Here is a 17,618-nt window from a genome sequence, read left to right as displayed (position 1 = left end):
GCTTCAGCACAGTTGCAGAAGATTGTTGGTGTGCATCAATAAAAAATGCAAGAAACAGCAGGGTAGTCAGGGTGTGATTTATTAGGAAAGCTAATGAAAAAAGTTCCAAAACCCGAAGCAATATAAATAGCTGGGGGGACGACGACACGACTCTTTAAGGCCATTCATCCTATGCAAACTCTTAAATTTACAAACGTTGGTTTCACTGCTAAGGAGGGGGCAGCACTCTTCATATGCTGCTTTTTTTACCTTTTCAAAGCACCTTGAACCCTTCAAAAATTCTAAAATTGTTTTTAATTCATCCTATGCAAACTCTTAAATTTACAAACGTTGGTTTCACTGCTAAGGAGGGGGCAGCACTCTTCATATGCTGCTTTTTTTACCTTTTCAAAGCACCTTGAACCCTTCAAAAATTCTAAAAATGTTTTTAAGTGAGTAACCTATATAAATTCTAAATAACAAAATAAAACAAAACTGATCCAGGAGTAAATCATGCTTACGATGCTGTGGATTGTATTTTCAGCATGTGTGGAATTCCACTTTGCTGTGCTCTGAAACACAAAGGCAATTCTGCTGATTATATTGTTCAGCCCAGCTGTCAAAAGATCTGAAACTCTCCGTTGCAGGATGAAGCTGTAAAACGCCTTTATAACTTCCTTGCTATTAATTTCACCACGTTACACGTGACGGCATTGGATATCAAACAATTTCCAGGCTTCCAGTGGGGACCAGACAGGGCCCTGGGCAGAGTATGGGGGTGAGGGCAGAAGGCCCAGACGCTGCGGTGAGTGGCTCAGGGAGCCCTGCTCCCTCCTGCCTTTGCCAACTGACTGTACTTCAGAACAAACCCCAGTCTGCAAAGCGGGCAGCGCGGTGCCCAGCTCTGTGTTCTTGCAGAACTGAGCCAGAGGTTCCACTTCCTCTGCACCTTCCTCCCCATGGAATATGCTTTTTTGGGGATCCTTCCCAAAACATGGTGAGCAGCCAGGGTGATGCTTTACTCCAGGTGTAGAAAGGAAATTTTAAGCAGTGGATTCTGTATCTTCCATCTCCTCATCCTAATTACTCAGGCAGTATAGAAAAAGACCAACCTGCTCCAGGAGCAGAGGAACTAATTAAGTCTGGGCTCTGTGGATTTATGCCCTCTTATAGGCTCTCTTGCGGCTCAGATGGAACATTTATCTCCTTGGGGATTAGTCTTTTGTACCTTATCAGCCTTGTCTTCACTGGGGCACCAGTATGGTCACTTTTCTCTATCTCACTGATTTTTTTAATTAAACTTTCAGGCATATAATTCCTTTGAGAGTGTGCGCCCCTGTTCAACCTGATTGATATTTGTTTTCAAGCTTAAAAATTAGCTTACGTGGGGGTCTCCATGGGCAGATAAAATGGGCACAGCTTCACTTCTTTTGGAAACCAAGCTCTTAGAAAAATCAATTTTTAAATAGTTGGTATTCTGTAAAGTAAATGGAATAGAGTTTATTTATTTCTTTTGAAGCATAATGTGAAAGATTTTCTTCATGTCAATGTGAGTATCATTTAATCTAATTTGATATCCTGGAGAAGGGACTGTGTGCCTGAGAGCTTATTCTCTTTTTAGCTATATGAGCTGGTCTATTATACTACTTTATTTCTCCCTTCAGAACTTGCTTCTCGTCTAATTAGAGACCCTGGTGCACTCTCATTAAATCTCTCAAGGAGTCTTATTCCCTTGCACTTCCCTTTGATTTTGCAGTGTATTCAATTATTGGGAGAGCTGTTTCCCAGGCAAAGCAGGAGGGAGTGTTACTATCCAAATTTGCACTGTTTTCTTATGCTGCTCCATACCTTCCCTTAAAATAGCTTTTCATCCCACTGGAATTCTGTTCAGTGAGCTCCATGACAGCTATTTCAAAACTCAGAAAACTCATCATGATTTTATACCACAGTAATCTTATCAATGAATGGTCAGAAGGACAGTTCCCCATATTCTGGATTTGTCAGCTTTTAAATTGTCATATCCAAACACGTCCCAGTGGATAATCTCCTTGAGAGGGCACAGGATACAGCACGCCTCGAGTTTCCCCTTTGTGTTTCACAATCTCAGATGCGCACCATTTATTTCTTCATGGATGACTCTTCTGTCAGGAGAAGCAGACAGGAACAGCAAACTTTGTGTAAGAAATATTAGCAAACACTAGAGGACTGGTACACTTCAGCTACAACATAGTTGTAATGCTTCTGCTGCTTCAGCACAGTTGCAGAAGATTGTTGGTGTGCATCAATAAAAAATGCAAGAAACAGCAGGGTAGTCAGGGTGTGATTTATTAGGAAAGCTAATGAAAAAAGTTCCAAAACCCGAAGCAATATAAATAGCTGGGGGGACGACGACACGACTCTTTAAGGCCATTCATCCTATGCAAACTCTTAAATTTACAAACGTTGGTTTCACTGCTAAGGAGGGGGCAGCACTCTTCATATGCTGCTTTTTTTACCTTTTCAAAGCACCTTGAACCCTTCAAAAATTCTAAAATTGTTTTTAAGTGAGTAACCTATATAAATTCTAAATAATAAAATAAAACAAAACTCATCCAGGAGTAAATCATGCTTATGATGCTGTGGATTGTATTTTTAGCATATGTGGAATTCCACTTTGCTGTGCTCTGAAACACAAAGGCAATTCTGCTGATTATATTGTTCAGCCCAGCTGTCAAAAGATCTGAAACTCTCCGTTGCAGGATGAAGCTGTAAAACGCCTTTATAACTTCCTTGCTATTAATTTCACCACGTTACACGTGACGGCATTGGATATCAAACAATTTCCAGGCTTCCAGTGGGGACCAGACAGGGCCCTGGGCAGAGTATGGGGGTGAGGGCAGAAGGCCCAGACGCTGCGGTGAGTGGCTCAGGGAGCCCTGCTCCCTCCTGCCTTTGCCAACTGACTCTACTTCAGAACAAACCCCAGTCTGCAAAGTGAGCGGTGCCCTCCCTGCTCCCTCCTGCCTTTGCCAACTGACTGTACTTCAGAACAAACCCCAGTCTGCAAAGCGGGCAGCGCGGTGCCCAGCTCTGTGTTCTTGCAGAACTGAGCCAGAGGTTCCACTTCCTCTGCACCTTCCTCCCCACGGAATATGCTTTTTTTTTGGGATCCTTCCCAGAGCCAGAGGTTCCACTTCCTCTGCACCTTCCTCCCCATGGAATATGCTTTTTTGGGGATCCTTCCCAAAACATGGTGAGCAGCCAGGGTGATGCTTTACTCCAGGTGTAGAAAGGAAGTTTTAAGCAGTGGATTCTGTATCTTCCATCTCCTCATCCTAATTACTCAGGCAGTATAGAAAAAGACCAACCTGCTCCAGGAGCAGAGGAACTAATTAAGTCTGGGCTCTGTGGATTTATGCCCTCTTATAGGCTCTCTTGCGGCTCAGATGGAACATTTATCTCCTTGGGGATTAGTCTTTTGTACCTTATCAGCCTTGTCTTCACTGGGGCACCAGTATGGTCACTTTTCTCTATCTCACTGATTTTTTTAATTAAACTTTCAGGCATATAATTCCTTTGAGAGTGTGCGCCCCTGTTCAACCTGATTGATATTTGTTTTCAAGCTTAAAAATTAGCTTACGTGGGGGTCTCCATGGGCAGATAAAATGGGCACAGCTTCACTTCTTTTGGAAACCAAGCTCTTAGAAAAATCAATTTTTAAATAGTTGGTATTCTGTAAAGTAAATGGAATAGAGTTTATTTATTTCTTTTGAAGCATAATGTGAAAGATTTTCTTCATGTCAATGTGAGTATCATTTAATCTAATTTGATATCCTGGAGAAGGGACTGTGTGCCTGAGAGCTTATTCTCTTTTTAGCTATATGAGCTGGTCTATTATACTACTTTATTTCTCCCTTCAGAACTTGCTTCTCGTCTAATTAGAGACCCTGGTGCACTCTCATTAAATCTCTCAAGGAGTCTTATTCCCTAAGGAAGTCCTGAGGGCAGTGAACTAGGTTCAGATTTATAATAGCCACATGATTAGATTAAACTAGTGGGAGAATTCAATATGTAACGTACACATGCAAATGTTTATAAATGTAGTGGTCTGAAATACTACATTTTTTAGCATTGAATCGTTTGGTTTAGAAAAATAATATTCCCATTGTTATAGAGTTGTAAAAATCTTTTTTGGGACGGAAGATGATACTTTATATTGAGCCTAAATCATCAGACCAGGCAATGACAAGTCTAAATATTTGCTCTCCTTTTAGAAATGTAGTCTCAACATGACTCAGGATTTAGCCTGTGGTAATTAGTGTCAGTATTAATAACAGCTTCTGTTGAGAAACAGTGCTTTGTTTACTATTTCAGCAAATTCACCTGATGATTTTTTGTCTTTGAATAATCTATGCATGAGACAACAGGGTACGTCTGGGTGCTTTTCTTGCTACTTCACCCTTCTGTAACTTGAAATTCCTGCCTGTTTATTAGTAAGAGCTAAATGTAAATTTCTTACATGAATTACTTGGCATCATCATTTTGTCGCAGGAGAAAAGCTCCCAAGCTGACCCTTGCCACAACTTTTTTCAGAGTGTGTAACTGGGAAGTTCATTTTGCCATGGGACTGTTGAGGCAAGAGTGATTAAATGACTTGGCCGTGGTCAAAGATTGCGGTAGACGAAGGGCAAAAACCCATCCATCTATCTAAGCAAGTATCCTAACCACTGGAGCATCCTACCTCTGCAGACATTGCTCAAGAAGACAGAAATAATTGGGCTGGATTTTCTGGGACTGTATAACCAATAATTAGACGGTCTCTTTTCTCTTGCTTTTAAAATAGCAGGCCCTATTAACTTTTCAGCCTTAGCATTTAAACTGTTTTCATGGTTGATGCAGTTCAATTAGTCTCCTAGTTATCAATCCTTCATTGCTTTAACGGCATGCACAATACTAATTCACTCCTTCGTGAACCAGGAAATTTGAACAGAAATTTCATTGGGATTTTTTTATTCTACAAACTGTAGTAATAGGTTTAGAAATTTTGTGCCACATGTCAAATTTAATCAAACCTAAATTTATCAGTAACAAAATTTTAGGCGGCTTCAGTACAGGCAGGACAGGATCCATCAAGATCTATAAAAAAATGACGCAAGGAGCCAATCCCCCCATTCCTCCCCTCTTTATCCCCCACCCCAAAACCAAGGGGGATCAGTGTTTCGCTGGACCGATCCCATACTGGTTTCCATCGCTCTGCTCTGGGCTAAGGATAGCAATCTGACAGCACAGAAACAAAGAAATGGGCTCATGGAAATCTGTAACAGAGAGACGTCAGACTTACACCTTACAAACAGCACTGGACCCCAGTTGTTTTGCTGAGGCTTGATGCGGAGCAGATCCTGTTTGTTAAAAACGCAATGATATCCAACAGGTACTTCAGATCCACAGGCTCTCTTAAACATAACTAAGAGGTGAAGGTCTAAAATGATTATATTTTTACATGAGAAATACATCCACTGACCGTTTATTCTGAAACAACATTTTCTTTCTCGTTTTTCTTGCTGAACCACCAACTTGACTATTTTACATCTTGACAAAGTAACACAATTTAAGCATTTTAAGCACTGCTCACCTATTTTGTTTCCACTTGCTAAAGTCCAGAAGCTCAGCTCCACCTTTTTCACAGTTCAACCGTCACACTTCTGAGCTGAATAACCCCAAGTATACGATCACTAATAAAATGCTGCAGAGCAGTATCTCAGAAGCACCTGCGTGTATAACAGTATAACTTAATATTGTCAAAGTTCTTTATAAATATTTAGTTATAGTTCTCCAGAATCCAGTATTTCTGGATTTAGGCTGTCCAACAAAATATGCTGATTAAAGTTCACCAGAATTTGACGAGAAATTCTTAAAGTGTTTCAATTTCCTTAAAGTTTGTGGAAGTCTCCTTTGATCTGCTGTACTGTTTTGCAAATGTGGTTAGTCTTTGGAGAGCTTCTGACAAACCTTCTCCTGTGATAGCACAACAGGGTTGTACGTACCAATTTCTGTCACTGCAGTATTTCTTCATGTTGAATCTCCTGGTTATTTCCTCAGCGTTCAAAGCTCCAGGCAGATCCTGCTTGTTCGCTAGCATGACGACCGGTACCCTTTTTATGTATTCATTCTTTAAAATGAATTCAAATTCTTTCTTTGATTCTTCCAGACGCCTCTTATCAGAGCTGTCCACAACATACATCAGTCCGTCTGTGTTTTCCAGGAAATTGCACCAAACCTGTCTCATTTTCTGTTGTCCTCCAACATCCCAAACCGTCAATGTAAAATCTTTCTCGGTTTCAATCATGTCAACGTTAAAGCCAATTGTTGGAATTGTTAAAAAATCATCGGTATACTTGAACTTGTACAAGAGTGTAGATTTTCCAGCAGAATCAAGTCCCAGCATCACTATATTCGCTTGCTTGACTTTGGAGTGTTTGGTGCTCTGGAGGCCCATTCGTGCCGGGGTGTCCTCCAGGAAGCCTTAAAGCTGGAATTCACCCTGAAGCCGATTTCTGTCAGCAAAATTTCTTTCTTCCTCTGGGAGATGAAGCACAAAGAGTCAGGAAGAGGAAGGGGAAGAAGCAGCTCTGCTCTATGAAAAGTCAGTAAAAGCTCTGTACAAATACATGTGGGCTTTTATTGACTTGATAACATGCAAACAGGATTTATGAAGGTGTACTGTTCAGTGCCAAGCCTGTGGGTGGGAACAATGATGAGTAACGTACTGATTGGTCACAAGCGCAAAGGTTACAGTCTTCGAACCTGTTTGAACAGCGAACCACAGTTACGTGACCATCAAGAGCTCTTCATGATGTGAATTTGTCTGTGCTGAAGCAGCAGCAGCCTGGCTGTACTTCCCAGGGAACCGCTACCTGTCTGCCCTCCTTCACTGCGTGCCCAGAGATAAATCCCTTTGTTACTGAATCTGCACTATTTCGGAAAAGAAACAAAAGATAATCGCAGCCAGGGAGGAGGGGAAATGTTAAGGTTTGTCCATACTTACCAATCCACGAAATGACAAGGTGCCTGGTTTATCGGTGCATCCCATCTCCCAGCAACAAACCAACCCCAAGAGGTTTCTAATGTGAGTCTACACGGGCTCAGTCAAACCAGGAGAGGACTCCATGTGAAAAGGTGCTCTGCTCCAACACCCCCTCGCTCTCCGGTGGTCGCTCCTCCTGCCCACTCACGCGTGAAGTTGTCTGCTCCGATTACGCTGCCGGAGTTGTGTTTGTAGGGACAAGCTTAACTGCACCCTGCATGGTGGAGACCAGCTACAGATCTTACAAACTGATCATTACTGAGACTCGGCTCCCTGAAATTAAGAATTTCCATTAGCTTCATTGTGCTCTGTTCTGCTGTAGCCCACTGATCTATTATCAAGATTTCCTTCAGGAACAAGAAGGGGGACAATAACTGAGTCTGAATCAAAATATTCTGGACCAGCAAATAGTAGAGGAGATAGAAAATTAAGTCTAATATTACTTAATTTCTGTTGAATCTCTGTTTTTTTGACACTTGGTAGGCCTGGGCTGGGCTTGCAGAACTTATTTGCCCTTTTACCCAGACACACTACTATTAGTTATTACCATTTGTCTTCCCTTCAGAAAGTACATAATCAGCACAAAGACGTAAAGGTCTTCTGGCCAAACGAGCTGCTGACTGATAGGGTAATCATTTTGATAATTACGACATTGGTTGCTCAGATATTACCCACGTTGCGTAAAATCAACCTCAGTCTTGACAGACAAGTTATAATCTGGTTTCTCTTGAAGCTGAAAGGGTTATACCAGAAGTAATTGGGGGCAACAAAAGATGACAGTGACATACTCACTGTTGTGCATTTTTTCGTATTTAATAACACGTATAGATTATGTATAGGATTTTTTTTTCAGGAGCAGGTCATGATGTGTGTTAAACCAGGGAAGAAAGTGTTTGTGTTTCTTTGTAAATAATGTGTATGAATGAATCGAAAAAAGGGGAGACAGGAAACTATGCAAAAGACATTGTTAACACAGTCAAATGAATCCTAATTCCCTGCGAAATAGCAGGCCATTCCCTTGAAATATGGTTATCCTGATCAAGGGCAAACCCTCCCCTCTGGGCAGGCTGTGACAGAGCGGATGGATGGTCCGTGTCCCTGGGTCGTGCCATGATTTAAAAATTACTCTGTATGTTTGTTCCAACTGTATTCGATATTTATGGTCTCAACTGTTTATTTCTTACATCTGACTGTCACCTTAAAGAATTGGTTCAGTGATGTCCGACTTCTTACAAGCTAATTACATTTATTTCCAGGCCAGAACAGCTCACTTCTGAAGACTCCATGGTTTTGCAGTTTTTACCTGTACCCAAGTCAGACCTGAGCTTGGTTCCGAGTGAGACGTTGTGATGCCGAGTCCCTTCCCGACACAGTGTCCCGTGTTACTCTGGAGCTCAGAGCCCCGGACACTGCTCGCAGCTTCTGCAGCTACATTTGCACCCAAAGATGAGCATTTGGAAGAATGAGAAACCTGCCTTTGATTTGTCCAAAGGTGTATTTGCTCTGCGGGGGTGAGGCTGTCTCGCCACTGTGGGGTTTGCCTATGGGTTCAGCGTAAAAATATCAAGAGTGATAAAAAACAACTGGGACAGCTGATTTGCCGTCCATTAATCTGAACTCAAACTTTGCACAATAAACCTTTCGTAAACCATGGAGGTTTACATAAACTGCGCAGGTTCCCACATTGTCCAAGCAGGATATTCCACTGCGTGCTTATGTAACGTTACAAAATGTAATTAATACTTTGGGGAGGCTTGGGGTGAATCCTCACCATGGATGCTAACCATGGATCCTCACCATGGACAGTCATCATGGATGCTCACTATGGATCCTCACCACGGATGCTCAGCATGGATGCTTACCACGGATCCTCACAACGGATGGTCACCATGGATCCTCACCACGGATCCTCACAATGGATCCTCACCATGGATCCTCACCACGGATCCTCACAATGGATCCTCACCATGGATCCTCACCACGGATCCTCACCACGGATCCTCACAACGGATGGTCACCATGGATCCTCACCACGGATCCTCACAACGGATCCTCACCATGGATCCTCACCACGGATCCTCACAACGGATGGTCACCATGGACCCTCACCACGGATCCTCACCATGGATGCTCACCACGGTCAACTCCAGGGGCTGAAGAGGAGCAGGTTTGATTGACGACACCTGTCTCTTCTTTCCCGGCATCCATAAACTTTCATCCCACACCCGACTACGCTGTGATTTTTAAGGAAGGATCCAGCCGGAGCCCCGCTGCCGGGACCCGCCGCCTCGTCCCCCGGCCCCGCCGCGGCCCCCGCCAGCAGGCGGAGGATGAGGCGGGTTTTTCCCGCTGCCGCCCGCCGCCCTCACTTCCGCGCCGCCCGCCTGCCCCGGCCCGACCCGGCCCTTCCCGCCGAGACCCGCCGCCGCCCGGCTGTGAGGAGGCGCGAGGCCCGGTCCCGCCCGGCCAGCGGGCAGGAGGCGGCACCGGGCGCGGTAACGGTAACGACCGGGAGTCCCCCGGGCGGTGCTGAGGCGGTGGCCTGGGGACAGCAAGGGGAGGGAAGGGGACCCCTGCCCCATGGGGGTGCTGAGGGGAAGGGAGGGGACCCCTGCCCCATGGGGGTGCTGAAGGGAGGGAGGGGACCCCTGCCCCATGGGGCTGCTGAGGGGAAGGGAGGGGACCCCTGCCCCATGGGGGTGCTGAGGGGAAGGGACCACTGCCCCATGGGGGTGCTGAGGGGAAGGGAGGGGACCCCTGCCCCATGGGGGTGCTGAGGGGAAGGGAGGGGATTCGTGCCCCATGGGGGTGCTGAGGGGAAGGGACCACTAACGACCGGGAGTCCCCCGGGCGGTGCTGAGGCGGTGGCCTGGGGACAGCAAGGGGAGGGAAGGGGACCCCTGCCCCATGGGGGTGCTGAGGGGAAGGGAGGGGACCCCTGCCCCATGGGGGTGCTGAAGGGAGGGAGGGGACCCCTGCCCCATGGGGCTGCTGAGGGGAAGGGAGGGGACCCCTGCCCCATGGGGGTGCTGAGGAGAAGGAAAGGGACCCCCTGCCCCTTGGGGGTGCTGAGGGGAGGGAGGGGACCCATGTCCCATGGGGGTGCTGAGGGGAAGGGAGGGGATTCGTGCCCCATGGGGGTGCTGAGGGGAAGGGAGGGGACCCCCTGCCCCATGGGGGTGCTGAGGAGAAGGAAAGGGACCCCCTGTCCCATGGGGGTGCTGAGGGGAAGGGAGGGGACCCCTGCCCCATGGGGGTACTGAGGGGCAGGGAGGGGATTTGTGCCCCATGGGGGTGCTGAGGAGAAGGAAAGGGACCCCCTGCCCCTTGGGGGTGCTGAGGGGAAGGGAGGGGATTCGTGCCCCATGGGGGTGCTGAGGGGAAGGAAGGGCTCTGGAGGCGGCCTGCGGAGCAGCCTCCTGTGTACTTTCACTTCTGTCATCGTGTTTCCCCTTTTTTAAATATAAAACGGTTAAATGGCTTTAAATTTTTATATGGTTTCAGCAGAGGGCAGTAGATTTTCTCTTAATGAATTCTACCTTCTGGGCTGTCACCTCCCAGTGATGCTCTGTGTTGTGAGAAGTTACCTGGAACCGAGCATTAAGATTGAAGTGAGAGGAAGCCATTGTTCAAGGTTATTTAAAATTATTTTTAAAGTGTTGTTATATTAGATCGCCATAGCCCAGGATCTTGCAAAAATTCCTCTCATTTCTATTGGTAGTAAACCATATGAAGAAAGTGAGAAGCCAGGAGCAGTGATGTATTTCCAAATTATTTAAATCTTTAAATTGGACTCTCCAGTGGTTATTGTAACTATTAGACTTTAATGAATATGGGAATTTGCCACCTTTTTCCTGTCAAGAATGTCTGCACTCAGTAATTACCTAGCTGTAGCAGGGGGTGAGAAGCACATCAAAAATTTCTGTAGAGCATGCTCAGTATGTTCTTTCTTACGTTTGTTTGAAAGTTGATCAGTTTTATCGGTCAGCGTAACCTCGGGTTCTTTGGTGTCCTGCCAGCGAGCCGTGAGCTTGGAAACAAGTGAAAACACTTCCCTGGAAGGAGTTCCTGACCTGGTGCTGCTCCTGCTGCGTGTCCCGTGCTGCTGCCACACGGCTGGGAGACAGAGTCTGGAAGCGGTGGAGAAGCTGTCCCGGGCATAGCTGGAAGGTCTGCAACCAAACCACCTCCAAGCAAACGTGCCACCTCAACTTTCAGGTTCTTCAACCTTATTTACTTTGTTTTAAGCATTTGAAATAAATAGGAAAAGGAGGGGATTTTCTTGTCGAGGGCTCTGGTTTGGGTTTCCCCTTTAATCAGCCCTTTTATTATTCTCTGCGTGTGGTTGAAGTCGGAGCCCTGGGCTTGATGCTGGAGGATGACTACACGTATTCTGGATTCCCAGCACTGCAGGAATAGCTGCCTCATGTTTTGGGGAGTGTAGTTTCTACCCCGTGACCATTATAAAAACGGTGGTTTGGTGGACCTGTGCTGGCTTGCAAACAGGATAGCACGTGACTGGAGGAACGCGATCCAGCAGAGTTTGTGGGTTCCTGGTTCCTCAGGAGTCATGGAGCAAAGCAGCATTTTACAGCGCTGGGTGCCCTGTGGTGCAGCTTTTTTGTAAAGATTGGGCAGCTTTAAGGCTGGGTTTTGCATAGGGTGGGCAAAGGACCTGAACTGATGATTTATTTTCCCAGGTTTTTCGTTAGGTAGCAGATCAGGCATTGGTGTCCGAGTCTGTTCAAAATGTCATGGAATCAGGCTTTTCTCTCCATAAAGAATCAAAATCCCTATAATCAGATTTTTTTTCTATTAGGTAGTGAAGAACTGATCAAACTTTGATATGCTTTTACTGAAATTGATCATCAAACCCTGAGAAATCTTAATATATCTATAAAATTCGGGACCAGAGGAAATGGTCTGAAGGTGCAGCAGGGGAGGTTTAGATTAGATATCAGGAAGAATTACTTTCCTGAGAGGGTGGTCAGGCACTGGAACAGCCTGCCCAGGGAGGTGGTGGAGTCACCATCCCTGGGGGTATTTAAGAAACGTGTAGACGTGGCACTTGAGGGCATGATCTAGTGCTTGAGATTGTTGGGTTGGGTGTTTTGTGTTTGTTTGTGGGTTGGTTTCTTTGGTTTTTTTGTTTTCTCTCTGTGTGTGTGTGTGTGTATGTGTGCGTGTGTGTATGATTAGACTTGATGATCTCAAAGGTCCCTTCCAACCATGAACATTCTGTGATTCTTTGCAAATCAAATACATAAGCACTGCTATAGAACTTGGTTATTTTCTTCCAGTCTGTATTTTTCATATTGTTCCACTATAAGTCAGGTTGGTGTATATGAGAGAATTGAACATTTTTATTACTTTTCTTTTTTCTTCCCGTATAGCTGGGAAGTAAATACCAGATTGGCAAATCTGAGTTTTTTGCAGTTATAATCAGCTTCCCTAAATGCAGCATGAAAGTCCCGGTGACAGTTTCCTCTGCACTTGCCAAACTGGTATTCTGTTTTACTTACATATGTTTAATCCTCATGGAGAAAAATGAGTGAGTCAGCATAAAACTTGTGAGGTTCTAGGTTTTTATGAGCTAGGCTGTCAGTCGTGTTAGGAAGGTCTTAATGTAACTCCCGTCTTCATCTGCAGTTATGTGAGGTCCCTTTAATGAAGGATTGACTCCTGTTAGCCACACAGTATTTTTGGAGTAACACAGCTTTAAGAGAGATCAGTCTGAAATTCTTCTATTTAAATATAGCTATTTATATAAAATTGCATTAGTATATTTTAAGTGATGTGTTATGCATCGTTGATGAGATGGGCTCCAAATGCTTCCTTTAAAAGATTGTTAATTCAAATTCACATCCTACACAGAAATACAAGGCAGGTGGGCTCTGGCAAATCAAATTCACCTAAATTGTAGCGTGGTGTGTTGATTTTTGGATTTATTTTTCTTTTTTTATGTAAAACATTCAGAAGCCCTGCAGTGATCTTTTTTGAAGATAAGTAGTAATTAATTGCGCTATGAAATTGAACCTTCCATCATCCTTACTGTGTCTTTGTGGAAACTTCACAGCGCAGGGTAAATATTATTACTGCAAACATTAGAAATCGTTTGGAACTCCCACAGTAAGACGCGGTAATTATTTTGGTTTAAAGATACCTAATATATGTTCACAGCCTCTGTAGTTTTAAAGAAACACAGTAAAGGTAAGCACTGCTAAATGGAGGGCACGGGAGTGAAATTCTGTTTTTAAATTTAGTTTTGGAAAGACATATTGATTTGGATATCTGGTCCTATAGGCGCTACTGTAGTAGTGTCTTCAGCATGAGCTCCACGAGGGTTTGTAAGTGCCTGCCCCCAGGTAGATTGGACTCTGGACCAAGACGAGTGTCTCTAATCGAGAAATGGCCTTGGTTCATCTCATCTCTCGTGCTGGTGGCTGTTTTGGGTTTGTGTGTGCTGCCTGATGGAGCTCAGCAAAATCAGTCGTGTTTCCCTGTCCGGGCAGATGGGAGCAGGGTTTGTAGACGTTTCATGAAAATAATCCAGATGGGTTCCCTTCTTCTTTAAAACTTAAGGACTTTGTAGTGTCATTTGTTTAAATGGAAAATATTAGAAGAATTTACAGAACTTGTTTGAGATTTGAAGCTCATCTGCTGCGGTGGATTCCCAGCTGCTCCCATTATGTCAGCAGTAAAGCTGCCATGACAAAGTTGGTTGCAGTGCCCCTTCATTGAATCGCTTGATTTAATAAGGACATATCAGAAAATAAACGATGGCTGCGTGGCATGGTGTGGGAGTAGCCGTTTCTTTGGGCAGTGTAAGAGCTGGGGCTGTCAAGACAGGTTTGTGTTTGCGTGTCTGCAGCTCTGACGTTAGTTGTGAGGAGGATGATTTTTTCCCTCACTCCCATCACCTCTTCAGTGAGTTCAGAACAAAGTCGCTGCTCAACCCTTAAATGAGGGATGAAATATTTGCTTGTACTTCTCTTTTTACCTGCTTTCTTGGCTGATTTGCTCCAGCTTATAAAAACTAGTAGAATTCTTTTCTGTAAAATAAATCAGAAAATTTTGAAGCCTCTGAGCGTCAACTTGATGAACACTTTGTAGCCATTAGATTTTGTGCGTGGTGTTTCTTTCCTAGAGATTTCATTGCGTTGAAGATGTTGTGCTGAGATCTCTGGGATCACAGTGCTTGACGTGTGATCTTGTGCGGAGATGAGGTTTGTGTAGGGGAGATTTCCCAGGTGAAAGCAGTGAGATTTCAATCCGTCCTGTGCTCGGTAGCGCTCCGCGTTCTGCTCCTACTCGTGCCTGGGATACGGGGGTGATTGGGGCTGTGAGGACGCTGTGTGTAACAGCCGGACCACTGAGTCTTGGACTTGTCCTCGTTCTGTTACAGCGTGCTTCCAATTGACACTTTAGACACAATAAGAAAAAGACAATATTTGAATATTAGCATTCTGAATATTACTTTTTCATTTCTCTTTCAGCAAGAAACACGCTTCAGAACTTGCGGTACAGATTTTGAAGGTCACGGATGCACTTCTGCAAAGTAGTTATTGCCCTGTTCCAGTTAGTGTCATGTATGCGAGGCCATTAAAATGGATTTTTTTATTTCTTCTTGTATGTTCTATCATAACAGTGTGGTATGTAATTTTTCCTTCCAACATGGTGAGGGAGCACGCAAACGTTATGTATTTCTACGAATACGAGCCGATTCACAAGCAGCAGTACCCCTTCACGCTGCGGGAGCGCCTGAAATGCAGAGACATAGACCCGTTTCTTGTCATCTTGGTGTCTTCACGTCCTCAGGATGTGAAATCAAGGCAGGCCATCAGGCTAACGTGGGGATCTCAAGATTTCTGGTGGGGCCATCGAATTCTAACCCTTTTCTTACTAGGTCAAGACACTCAAAGAGAAGAGAGTGCATCAGCACTGTCAGTAGAAGAGGAGAGCACCCTCTACGGTGACATAATTCGCCAGGATTTTATGGACACTTATGACAATCTCACCTTGAAAACGATCATGGCGTTCAGGTGGGTCACGGAGTTCTGTTCAAATGCTCGGTTCTTCATGAAGACTGATGGTGATGTCTTCCTCAACACCGCTAACCTGGTCAAATTTCTTCTGAAGCTGAATTCCTCCGAAAACGTTTTTACTGGTTATCCTCTTATAGATAACTTTGCCTACAGAGGCTTTCACAAGAAAAGGTACATCTCCTATGATGAATATCCGTTCAGGTTGTATCCTCCGTATTGCAGCGGGATGGGGTATATATTGGATGGAAAACTGGCTCTGAGGATTTACGAACTGATGAGTCATATCAAACCTATTAAATTTGAAGATGTATATGTTGGAATTTGCTTAAATATACTCAAGGTGAACATCAGTATTCCAGAAGATAAACAGTTCTTCCTTTATAAAATTGATTTCGATATCTGTAAGTACAGGCGTTTGATTGCAGTTCATGGCGTTACACCAAGTGAAATCATTGGGTTTTGGCAGGATTTGTCATCAAACACTTCGGTTACTTGCCTTTGATTCTGTATTAATGTATAAACTTCAATGTATTTGGTGTAAAAACGTTTGAAGTCCAGGGCAACAGAAAACAAAAACACAGCTGTAGAGATGACTTCAGCTGCAGGAGGGCTGTGCTGCCGGGGCAAAACTGCAACAGCAGCATTTCTCTGGGGCTTTCTAATAGTCTTCAATACAAGTATTTCCCACGTGTGTATCCTACACATGCAGGACACTTTGGAACCCTCTGGCCTGTCTTCCTCTGACTCTTCTCCACATGGTCTGCTGTAACCATGGGATTTCTACTTGAATCTTCTGGAATATGAAATGTCACCGAGGAATAATGTTTACGCCAAGAAACTAGCTTTGAAGCTCCTTCCCAAATTCCTAACTGGATTTTTTTTAATTGTTTTTGCAACTGCATCATCCTTTGCCACCCTCAGGTATTTGTTCTCCGCCCAACAACCTTCTTTCGCTATATCACCTCCGTAATCCTTCCGAGAGCGTTACACCTGCTCATTTAAACATCTCACCTCCATAATCCTTCCGAGAGTGTCACAAGCCCGTGGACTTTGTGGGGTCTGCAGAAGCCAATGGGAAATTGTGGAAACGTGATGCAGGCTGTGTGTGTGTATCTAAAATAGTTTTCTTTCTTCAAATTTTAAAATGGAAAAAGTAAGAAATTCTAAGATTATTTCTTAAAGAAGACAAACTACTGTATATCTGTAAAGATGGGTATTGTAATCACTTTATTCATATCAGCAAGGCCAAGTTTTCAGTAGTTTACACTTCTAATAGACAACAATACAGAATTTGCAATTGCATTAACATAATTATTCTTGACACATCCACTACACGGCGAGGGTACTATAGTTACATCCTGTACATCTAGAATGACAGAGCGCTGCCACCGTATTCGTACTACAGCGAAGATGTTCTGATGTATTTACATTTGGCTGTCTTTCAGATAGTCTCTTAGAGACAAATTAGAAGAGGTGCAGAAACCTCTAGTACCAAGTTTGAGGTTTCACCAGGTTTTTTGTTACATTGTGATTATGGTCAGTATTGAATTTTGCTGTCTTTCCAACAACTGCGCATGGTTTTGTGATGGAATTACAGGACATGTTATTTTTTTAGCTATAAAAATGAGGTCTTGGGGGGGAATACTCTCTAGACAAGTATTTCAGATGTCAGTGTTCTAAGAATATATGTTAAGAAGGTCAAAGTTTTTCAAAAATAGATTTTTTTGGTAAACTAAGTAGATAAAGTTTCAGTATTGCATAACTGAGGGAAGAGTGCTGTTGTATTTCTGGGAACAGGTGAAACTACAGCTGTTCCTATGGTTTTAGGATCTGTTTTTTGATTGTTTTACTGTGGTCAAATCCTGAGAGCTCTCTGAGAAACGTTTAACTTGTTCTTTGATTGTTTATACATATTTTTAAAAAACCCCAACAACCTGGTTTTTTTGTGTGTGTGCGCCACGTTAAATGTTTAGAAATAAATTATTTGTCACAAGAACACTGATACTACAGCACAGTTTGTATTGGTTTTTCCCCCCAAAAAATGTAATTATGAAAGACTACAGAACCTTCAGGGACTGGGCAGATAAAGCAGCCAGTGCTCCTTTGAGAGAGTGGGAACCGCGTGTCACAGAGAGATGGCTCTGCAGGACGGCAAGAAAAACGCAACTGTCACCAAGCAAGGTATTGATTTTTTATATTTGTGCCCCAGAAGGATAACACTGATCATAGATTACAAGGCTTTTTGCTTTCACAGATGTAGGTTTTATACACAGTGATCTGTTTATGCCACCTGAAAAGATAATCTAAAGTGACATCAGTTCTGTGAGAAATTTACATTGTAAAATATTCCTGCTCCCGGTTTTGTTGTTGGTTTTTTTTTAAAAAAAACAAACTTCATTTCCAAATCTGGTTTGTATTTGAGTCTGACCTTATTATTGCTTAAAAGATCATAAAAATTCATAACTGAGCTAATGTTTCTGCTGAAAGCAAATACCAGGAATGTTTCTTGTGTGAGCAGCCGTGCAAGAGGT

General features: G+C 43.8%; 2 protein-coding genes across 4 annotated transcripts; one reads left to right on the top strand and one right to left on the bottom strand.

Moving 5' to 3' along the window:
- Window positions 1-3,272: 3,272 nt before the first annotated feature.
- Window positions 3,273-7,014, bottom strand: ARL14 (ADP-ribosylation factor like GTPase 14). The gene has a single exon (XM_014945867.1). The coding sequence runs from the start codon at window positions 6,452-6,454 to the stop codon at window positions 5,870-5,872; it is 585 nt and encodes a 194-aa protein (XP_014801353.1). The 5' UTR covers window positions 6,455-7,014; the 3' UTR covers window positions 3,273-5,869.
- Window positions 7,015-9,406: 2,392 nt separating this feature from the next.
- Window positions 9,407-17,080, top strand: B3GALNT1 (beta-1,3-N-acetylgalactosaminyltransferase 1 (globoside blood group)). 3 transcript variants are annotated; one of them, XM_014945936.1, is made up of 4 exons: window positions 9,461-9,543; window positions 10,550-10,676; window positions 11,062-11,260; window positions 14,539-17,080. In XM_014945936.1, exon 4 carries the CDS (start codon window positions 14,630-14,632, stop codon window positions 15,587-15,589), a length of 960 nt encoding a protein of 319 aa, XP_014801422.1. In that variant the 5' UTR covers window positions 9,461-9,543; window positions 10,550-10,676; window positions 11,062-11,260; window positions 14,539-14,629; the 3' UTR covers window positions 15,590-17,080. The 3 variants fall into 3 exon arrangements, with proteins under 3 accessions (XP_014801421.1, XP_014801422.1, XP_014801423.1); XM_014945935.1 differs by lacking the exon at window positions 10,550-10,676 and having other exon boundaries at window positions 9,407-9,543; XM_014945937.1 differs by lacking the exon at window positions 9,461-9,543 and having other exon boundaries at window positions 10,459-10,676.
- Window positions 17,081-17,618: the final 538 nt, after the last annotated feature.

Source organism: Calidris pugnax, unplaced genomic scaffold (genome assembly GCF_001431845.1).
Source record: "Calidris pugnax isolate Ruff unplaced genomic scaffold, ASM143184v1 scaffold111, whole genome shotgun sequence".
NCBI classification, from domain to species: Eukaryota; Metazoa; Chordata; class Aves; order Charadriiformes; family Scolopacidae; genus Calidris; species Calidris pugnax.
The sequence above is the reverse complement of the archived record's forward strand: the minus strand, read 5'-3'. Positions and strand labels throughout refer to the sequence as shown.

What these genes read in the sequence shown, in the direction of transcription:
- ARL14 (XM_014945867.1), bottom strand. Translation starts at nt 6,454, where the DNA reads ATGGGCCTCCAGAGCACCAAACACTCCAAAGTCAAGCAAGCGAATATA.
- B3GALNT1 (XM_014945935.1), top strand. Translation starts at nt 14,630, where the DNA reads ATGTATGCGAGGCCATTAAAATGGATTTTTTTATTTCTTCTTGTATGT.